Raw genomic sequence first — 9,354 nt, forward strand, 5'->3', positions numbered from 1 at the left:
TATTAAATGTTTATAATAGGAATTAAATGTTTATAATAGGAAACATTGATTATTATCACTATTAAATGTTTATGAAAAACATCAATAGTTACACACTATTAAATTTTTATAAGAAAAATTAATAACTAAACACTAGCAAGGCCCTGTTCATTTCACTATCCAAAAGTAATATTTAGTAAAAATAATTTCAGTTTAATAAAAATAAGTTCAGTTCAGTAAAATTAATTTCAGTTTAGTAAAAATAAATTCATTCAATAAAAATAAATTCAGTTCTAGCAAAAATAAGGTAAAGTGAACGGGGCCTAAGTGTTTAAAAGAAAATTCAATAATCCTATAATAAAAACTATTATCCCCTCTCTTTTACTGCTTGACTTGGGCTTCTTGAGAGTAGGGAGGAAGCAAGAGTAAGGAAATCTCGAGAAAATGTCAAATGACAAAATTGTAAATAAATCAATAATTTTTTATTAAAAATGGACCCATAATAGTTAATTGATTTACAAATATGTCATGATAATTAGAAAATGGATCCTACAATAATTGATTTATTTAAAAATATGTCATGATAAGTGGGCAAATTTGTTGATTTTCTTACAACTTTGCCATTTGATAAACGAATTTTGGTTATCAAGGACATAAACTAGGGCTTCCTCTGAAATCTCTACCCTCGAAGTTGTCCCTAAATTAGAGGTGATCAATGGGCAGGCCGGGCCGGGCCAAATCAAAAAAATGCCCACTTCTCGGGTCGGGCCAAGCTTCGGGTCGAAATTTTTGTGCCCAAACCCGCCCAAAATAGTCGGGTCGTGCGGGCTTTAGGGCCAATTTCGGGCCGGGCCTAAAAATCAACTAAATATGCGTAAAAGTGTATTCCCAAACTCGCCCAAAAAAAATTCGGGTCGGAAAATTCTGCCCAAAATTGGGCCGGGCTAACCTTGATCACCTCTACCCTAAATTAATGGTGATTGATTCCACAATTCTATGATTATAAAATAGAGTATAATCCTTATTCCTAGACCTAGTACTACTTGATAAATATAACTTTAATATAATTTTATCAAATTCCGTTAGTAATATATTAAGGATAACATTCTTAGGGTCTGTTCTCATTGACTGAACTCAGCTGAACTGAACTGAACAGAAATGAAATGAATATTTTATAAGAGAAGGAAATTTGGAGCTGAACTGAATTGAACTGAACTGAACTGAACTGAACTGAATTTCAACGTATGAGAACAGTCCCTTAATGTTGTGTTAAATAGGGTCTTTCTCAAAAAAAAAATAAAAAATAAAAAATAAAAAAAAATGAAAAACTTCTACCCCTCGGTTGACCTCCCCTGACCCAGTCCCCCGACCAAAATCTATGTGATTATTTTTCACCTGTTCAAAAATGATTGTCAGAACTCAGAAGTATTTGAGTCCAAAGTCCAATTTCCTTGATACTTCCCCAAATAGTTAACACCCAACTACCCACAATCAATGCCTAGCCCACCCATTTATCTACCTCGAGCCTCTTGTAGATAATGTACAAGCTTTTTAGGAAAACCGTATAATTGGAAAGAAACTAAGAGAAACTAATGTCAACTAAATCAATTTCTTGGTTTTTTTTACACGATAAGATATGGAAAGTATTCCTCCTATCACAGGAGGGGTGAGTGAGGATCGAACCCAGGCCAATCCTAAGGCCTCCACTCCATGATCCTCATGGTCAATTTCTTGATGGGTGTATGTAAGATGACTAAACGAGACTACATAGTTAATCTACAACAATTTCTATGTAAATATGCTTAGATTGTACTGAATGAAACATTGAGTTAATGTTTTAAGTTCAACCAAACCTTTTTTTTTTTTTTTATAATATTATTATATTGCTCCCTTTATTTTTTAATAATGTCGACAAATGTTATCATGCAATATGTTGAAGGATTAGATACAAGTAAATTATCATAATATTACTCCGTAATATTTTGTAATATATTTTAATAGACTATTATAGATATACAGTAATAGTGAAAATTGTGTATTATTAAACGTGTTCAATTCGGTGAAAGTATTACATTTAATAAAACAGAGAAAATATAGCTTTCTTTTTGGTACGGAAATACCATACTGAAAGGGTATACCCTTTTCCATCCATATAAAATTACACAAGAATATTTGTAATACACATTGAGCTTACAAACAAAATTACACAAGAAAATTTAATTTCTCTGGCCTGGAGAAGCTAAATGAGGTTATTCCACCCTAAGAAGCCACACTTTTTTCAGCCTCTCATTCCGGGTTTCCTTTCTAATTTTGTAAGTCCGCCTTAAACTATACTCCGTGCTAATCTAAATTTCACTATCAACGTGACAATTATTTCTCATGTGTTTACGAGTTTTGTTGTTCTTTATCAAAAAGACAGAATATACATACGTGATATGCTAATACTTTGCTAAGTAGTATTTTTATTTTACCTTTGCATGCAGTCGATACCGAAGTCATTTTACAAATATATTGGTTTAGGAGCAGAAATTGGAGAGAAAATGGCCTTATTAAGAGACAAAAGTAAGAAAATTTGGGATGTTAAAATTGAGCTAATTAATAATAAGGTGCAATTCAAAGATGGATGGGAGAACTTTTGCAATGACCATGATTTGCAAATTGGTGATTTTTTGGTTTTTATGCATCAAGGTTACTGGGTTTTCGACGTTTTCGTCTTTGATTCTACTGCTTGTGAGCGTGAATTTGCAACAACTGATGATGAATCTTATCAATTTAACTATGTAATAGTGCAAGCTTTAAGCTCTTGTGGTGCGAGAAACATTTCTGGTGACACTCTTAATGAAGCCAAAGGTATATGTTTATGTACTTCCTCTATTATAAAAGTTCTTGGGTGTTCGGGTTTTATTGTGAAATAAATCACGGACAAAACTGGAAGAACTTTTAGAAACGAATTAATGAGTTTATATAAAAGATAATACAAAGTACAAGTAATTTATTTATTTATTTGGTTATATGTTAAGTTAAAATTATTAGCAATGTCTATGCAGATGTGCACGAAGGGTTATCAAGGGAGGAGAATAAGGACGTTTTAGAGCAAAGTTATATGGGATCTAGACCAAGTACTTTTGTTCTACAGAATTGCAGCTACGAGTCAGTTGCACTAGTAAGAAGTCTAATAACGATTAACGAATTATTACTTCATACTCCTTACTCTCTCCGTTCGTTAAAGATTATTCGATTTAATTTTAGGGTCATTTTTAAAATCTTATCTCATTTTTATTTTATCTGACATAAATGATTCTAAGTTATGTTACACTATCATCGCGACAAATATTTCATATAGGAATAAATAATTTATGATGATTCTAGGGTAGCTATAGTCATCCTCAAACGACTACCATTATACTACGAGTAATTCTTTATCGGCTAATTTGATTCATTTTTTAATGTCAAAATTATTTATATATCATCTATCTAATTTTTAAAATACATTTACGAAGTATTAATTTTGAAATAATTTTTTAATTATTTTTATAATTTTTCTTAGGGCCTGTACACTTCATTTTAATTTCTTTTCAGTTCCGTTCAGCTCCAATCAGTTTAGTTCCGTTCAACTCCTAATTTTCTTCTCTCATAAAATATTCAATTCAGCTCTATTCAATTCATTTTAATTCAAGTCGGTTCAATTTAGTTCAGCTCAGTTCAGTTCAGTAAATGTAAACTATATATAAAAATATAAAAAATAAATTTCAAAAATAAAAAAATTATTTATAATCAATTTGACATAAAAAATTTAATTTAAAATCAGCCAATAAAAAATTAGTATAATAGTAGTAGTTTTTAAAGATGACTGCCGTAGAATTTTTAAATAATTTCTATCTTTTTTTTTTTTCTTAGCAAAAGAAATAATGATGCTAAGACTTTCTGTACTGTGTAACATTTATTTTCCTTTGCATGCAGTCAATCCCGAAGCCAATAAATCTTGGTGTTGGATCAGAAATTGGAGAGGATAAGATGATCTTATTAAGAGATAAGAGCAAGAAAATTTGGGATGTGAATATCGAGTTAAGTAAAAATAAGGTTCAATTCAAAGATGGTTGGGAGAAATTTTGCAAAGACCATGATTTGCAAATTGGTGATTTCTTGGAGTTAAAATATCAAGGTTACTTGGTTTTCGACGTTTCTATTATTGTTGATCCTACTGCTCGTAAGCACGAATTTTCAACGCTTTTAACTTTTTTTGTTAGATAGTCACTATTTAAATAGAAAGAACTTTTAGAAACAAAAGGAGCATATAGCCATATAGTATGTTACGGAGTAAATATTTTGGTTATAGGTCGATTTTATTAGCAATTTGTATGCAGATGTCGATGAAGGGTTATCAAATAGAACGGAGAACAAGAAGGTTCAAGAGCAGAAAGGGAATCCTTATTGTACTTTTGTTTTGATGAATCATAGCTACAAGTCAGCTCAGCTGGTAAGTGCATGTACTTGGCCAACTTTAATTTGGTTGTATGTATATTGTATAAACACGTACGTACGTGACATGTTATTGTGTTAGGTTACCTTAGACAGGTAGTAATAACATACTTCCCCCACTCGAAGTTCTCATGTATAGTTCGGATCCAACTATACCTGAGTGACACTCTTTAGACAGAGGATGTATATTAAAGGCGAAAATTTTCTTGTATGAGTTAGTACTATTTATGAGGTACTTCATACATTTTGTGTTACCTATTATGATTTTGGTGTGATTGTGCAGTTCATTCCATTGGATTTTGCAAGAAAAAATGGGCTAGACAAGAGGCAATACGTGGGGATAATAGATGAAAAAGGACGTAAATGGGTGCTGCCTTTCGAATATAGCAAGGGAAAATATGCTTATATTGGAAAATTGCGAGGTTTATATATAGCCAATGACTTCAAAATTGGAGATTTTGTCATTCTTGAACTCATTCAATCCGGGAAAGAACCTTTCATTAAATTCCATAATCTTCTAAAGTCGTAATTAATTAAACTTTAATTTTTACCTCGTGTACATTATGTAATGTCAAATAGAGCAATTCTTATGAGGTCGATCACTTTTGTACTGGATTCTTAAATCTACCGCACGCGTTTGGTTCTTTTAGATCACTTGAGTTATCTACTTCTGATTTAGGTTAGATTTTGAATTAGGTAATAAAGTATGAGTCAGTTACTCAGTTTTGTCAAATCTAATTGCACGCACGTCATTTCATGAGGTATTAGATTACACGTATAATGTTTAATAAATGTATTATTCAATCAATCACTCTAAAATCTAATAAATCAAGCTCTTACATGAAATTCCAAAACATCAAACACAACACTCTCCTTTAAAAAAAACAACATGAACAAAACCACCCTAATTTGGCTTAAACTAATGCAGGGTAAGGCAGAGTAGCAATGTGGTTATGAGCAACAGTTCCTATCCAAAGTTTACCATTAACCTCTCTAACTTCACTCACTAATTGCATCACAACACCTTGTTTATCTTCCAACACTTCAATGATCTTCCCATCCTCATTGAAGAGCGAAATCACCGTGTACATCTTCATCCCCATTAGCCTAGCCAGGATCTTCAAGGGTAGTGGCAGCCGAAAATACATTCGCCTTAGCCACGGGTTGTTGATCAATACCTCTTGTGGTGCTGTCCTACAACAATCTATTGCTACCCAAAATTCGCCTTTTTCGTTTAGTCTTACATTGTCTGGAAATCCTGGCAAGTTTGCTACCACCTCTACTTGTCCTGTTTTTGAACCTTCAAGCCACAACTTCATAAGCCTGCGTTACATGTAACAAGTTTTTTAGCATCACCCGTCGAAAATATTGTACTAAAATACTAATCAATCATCATATGAGTTAGGATCTCAAAAATCATCTAGGCCATGTTTAGGAAAATGAGTTCAAATACAGTATAATTAAAGTGGCTGGTCCTTATTTTTGTGACGGACCAAATAGAAACATGGTTTATTATTTAGAGACTGGCGAAGTATTTCTATTACTAGTAGTAAACAAAAAAACATGTTATTAGAGTGATAGGAGAATGATTATTACCTGCAATTCGTTGTCTCAGTGAAGAGGAGAAAAGTTTGATCTTTTGATAATTGAACTCCATTAGGAAAAGCCAAGCCATCCAATACAACATGTGTTTCTTTGGTAGATGGATCATATCTTAGAAGCCTACCTGTGGCTTCTCCCTCCAATAATATCAAGAAGTGGTGCCTATAACAACCCAAAATCGTGTAAGTTATTTTGAAACAGGGAAAGTAACTTAAAATAGGTGACAGATCTTGTAATATAGATTACGAGTTACAACACATAAAAGTAGTGATAAATACATCTCCGATACATATCTAAGTGATTTTCGGCGTATTTAGGTACATTTGAATCATCGATACAAAGGAAAAAAAATGTACTTACACTCTATTGTATCTCTTGCTAGTATCAGTGAAGAAAATGGAGCCATTTTTGTGAATATCAAGATCATTTGCAAAAAGTATGGGATCTCCATCAACATGGGTTGCCAAAGGAGTAGCAAGACCACCTTCAGGCCCAACAACAAGAAGCCCATAATATGCATCAGCAATGTACAAATTTCCTGTTTCTTGATCGAACCTAAGGCCCAATGGGCGCCCACATAATTGCTCGAACTTCCATTGCTTTGCTGTTGTTGAGTCAACTCCTTTCCCACATAATTTCATTGACCTTTCAAAATTCAATAACAAAATTTAAGTAATTTCAACCATTACATTAAATGAAGTGATTTAAAATCTTTGACATTAGTTATAGTAGCATAATGTAGACCAAATAAAAGACACGCTTTTATAATTAAAGTCGTTTTCTCTCAAGACTGAGATCTAACTTATTGTAAATCGATAGTGGTTAAACCATTTCATAGTAGAAAACTAACCAGGTTGATGTCACGGTAGCAAATGTTTCCCAACCAATTTTCTCACCCATCCATCTTACAACTCGACCATCGGCCAATCCAGTATATGGGCCTTGGCCCAATGTATCAAACTCCAATGATTCTGGGCCAAAAACTTGATCAACAAACTCCAATTTACCATGTTGGCCCAATCGACTTTGGTTGTCCCTAGGCCAATTTTTCATTACTTCATTGTAAGGTGCAATTTGATTCTTAATAGGCTTGAACTCATACCCTCCCAAAGGACCCAATTCAAATGGATCCATTATAATAAACCCTAATACAACAACTAGCACAAGAAGATAAGGGTGTTGCAACAAAGCCTCATCTTTAATTGCATTTTTCTTCTCCATTTTTGTTAATCTTGACAATTATTTTGGCTTCTAGAAGAAAAATGAAGGATGAAAGAGATAGATGTTATGCAAAAAAGAAGGTGAAAAGTTCAAGCTCCTTTTGGTGGGATTTAGAAGAAGAGCATGTATTACTTGTGATAAAGTTATATAGTTGGTTTTGGTTGAGGGTAAGTTTGTTCTTTTGATCTGTTGGCCAATGACATTTGTACTGTTTATAGAAACTACATATGAAATGAAAAAGACAATATCAAAAGTTATGAAAATTGTGTGATATAACCCATGAATGATAGTTTACTTGACAAATATAAGAGCTTGTTTTAGTACCACTTATTAAAACATACATGAAAATAGAAAAAATAAAACCAAAGTTTTGTCATGAATTCAAGTCCCACTTGTATGATTGTTTGATAGACTCATATAGAAGTTTGTTTGGGCTCTTTTCCATGCTAAAAGTACATAATGCATGATAATACAATATATATATACAGTATATGAATATATCTTTCTAGCTATTTATGTTTATCTACTTTAAAAAGAAATTTGTTTTGGCTCTTCTAGATAGTAATAAGTGCATCTTATTTACTAAAAACATAAAGAAAGATGTGAAAGATTACCTCAAAACTAATTTTGAAATGTCAAGTCACCCTTTGTATGATGTCCAATTTTATTGGCAATTTATTGTGTTCATCTATTGCCGATTTATATTTAATTTGCATCCATGTACTCCTATTAATATATGTCACAAGCTTGCTGGAAATGGAATCTCGTTAAATATCATAGAAGTAATATTTCGACAATATTTATTTAATTTTATGGGAGATCTTTTTAGATACGTATGTTTTGGATTTTAGTTTCCAAATATATAATGGAGTTTTCTTTTTGGTAATGAGATATTGTTTTATTACAACACTGCATTAGTTACTCCATAGTCCATACAAACAATGCAATATTCCAAACATCATGACAAATAAAAAGAATAAAAGGGTGTATTAGGCTACTAGCTACAACTCTACAAGGATCGCATTAGCACGATGCAATATGAATTTAAGATTTTAAGGCGGTTAGGGATGGGGAAGGGAGGGAGGTCAGGGTGGCATTGGCGCCGAGGGAGGGAGGGAGGGAGGTCTGGGTGCGCCAGCGCCAGGGGAAGGGGTCTAGGTGCGCCGGTGTAACCACATAACCATTATAGCATAGCACATAGTGACATAACCATTATAGCATAGCATGCATTAAAAATGCATTGTTCGTATATACTAGTAATCTAGTATAAGATAAATTTAAAAAGGGCTATACATTTGACTCAAAGAAACTGCTTCCATAACTTATGCATGACCATGCTTCATCAAACCACCATTTCCCATGTAATCAGACCATTCGATATTGTTAATTTTTCTCAACTTTGTATTCATTGGTGTTAGCATATGGTTGATGTTATCTATCTTCGACAGCGAATACAGTGGGGTTAGGGCGTCGTCACTATGTTCCAACCTCTACCATCAATGAACCATCAACACAATGAGCCCTATGGTTGCTGGGTAAAAGTTTGGATCCACCATAGTCAATGGAACATACTACCTCCGTTAAGTTTTATTTGCAACTTTTACTATATTTGGATGCTTAGTTTTATTTGCAACTTTCCCAAATTTTTCCTTTTTTAGTAAGTTTTTTTGCTAAAAATGTCAATATTGCCCTTATTTTAAAAATTAAACATTCACTTAAATGAATAATTACATTACACTAACAACTTAATTTGGATCTAAAATTTCCCAACTTGGCTCTTTCTCTCTCCTCTCAATCACAGCCTCCATTGATTTCGACTCCGGCAAGCAATAGCAGCAACGTCGCCGTGGCTATGGTGGTTTTGCGGCAAGAAGGAAAGCAACACACATGTTGTTTTCGTGGATTAGATGATTTTCGTGGGTTTGTGGGTATTCAGGGTTTAAGGGTTTAAGTGGATTTTTGGCTGTTTTCAGTGATTTTTGGTGGGTTTGTGCCTTTGTGGATGGTTTCGATGATTTTCATTGGGTTTCTGGGTGATTTAAGTGATTTTCGTGGGTCTTGTGGGTGGTTTCA

At 33.2% G+C, this 9,354-nt stretch overlaps 2 protein-coding genes across 2 annotated transcripts; one reads left to right on the forward strand and one right to left on the reverse strand.

Annotated features, from left to right (window-relative positions):
• Positions 1–1,615: 1,615 nt before the first annotated feature.
• On the forward strand, positions 1,616–4,987 carry LOC145607363 (B3 domain-containing protein REM7-like). Its single transcript, XM_081663037.1, has 6 exons — positions 1,616–1,645; positions 2,463–2,829; positions 3,027–3,142; positions 3,940–4,186; positions 4,344–4,456; positions 4,742–4,987. The coding sequence occupies exons 1-6, from the start codon at positions 1,616–1,618 to the stop codon at positions 4,985–4,987; spliced, it is 1,119 nt and encodes a 372-aa protein (XP_081519163.1).
• Positions 4,988–5,299: 312 nt separating this feature from the next.
• LOC145609339 (protein STRICTOSIDINE SYNTHASE-LIKE 13-like) lies at positions 5,300–7,558 on the reverse strand. Its single transcript, XM_081664843.1, has 4 exons — positions 6,911–7,558; positions 6,421–6,705; positions 6,055–6,222; positions 5,300–5,781 (listed from the first exon to the last, which is right to left on the reverse strand). The coding sequence occupies exons 1-4, from the start codon at positions 7,279–7,281 to the stop codon at positions 5,373–5,375; spliced, it is 1,233 nt and encodes a 410-aa protein (XP_081520969.1). The 5' UTR covers positions 7,282–7,558; the 3' UTR covers positions 5,300–5,372.
• Between the last annotated feature and the right edge of the window lie 1,796 nt (positions 7,559–9,354).

The sequence above is a fragment of the Chenopodium album genome, chromosome 23, assembly GCF_948465745.1.
Source record: "Chenopodium album chromosome 23, dcCheAlbu1.1, whole genome shotgun sequence".
Lineage (NCBI taxonomy): Eukaryota > Viridiplantae > Streptophyta > Magnoliopsida > Caryophyllales > Amaranthaceae > Chenopodium > Chenopodium album.

Excerpts from the sequence above, each read along its gene's own strand:
- LOC145607363 (XM_081663037.1), top strand. The coding sequence starts at position 1,616 with ATGGAAAGTATTCCTCCTATCACAGGAGGG. Across the intron at positions 4,187-4,343 it reads TATTGTTGATCCTACTGCTC|ATGTCGATGAAGGGTTATCA; the intron begins GTAAGCACGAAT and ends ATTTGTATGCAG. Across the intron at positions 4,457-4,741 it reads GCTACAAGTCAGCTCAGCTG|TTCATTCCATTGGATTTTGC; the intron begins GTAAGTGCATGT and ends GTGATTGTGCAG.
- LOC145609339 (XM_081664843.1), bottom strand. The coding sequence starts at position 7,281 with ATGGAGAAGAAAAATGCAATTAAAGATGAGGCTTTGTTGCAACACCCT. Across the intron at positions 6,706-6,910 it reads GCTACCGTGACATCAACCTG|GTCAATGAAATTATGTGGGA; the intron begins GTTAGTTTTCTA and ends GAATTTTGAAAG. Across the intron at positions 5,782-6,054 it reads ACTGAGACAACGAATTGCAG|GCTTATGAAGTTGTGGCTTG; the intron begins GTAATAATCATT and ends CATGTAACGCAG.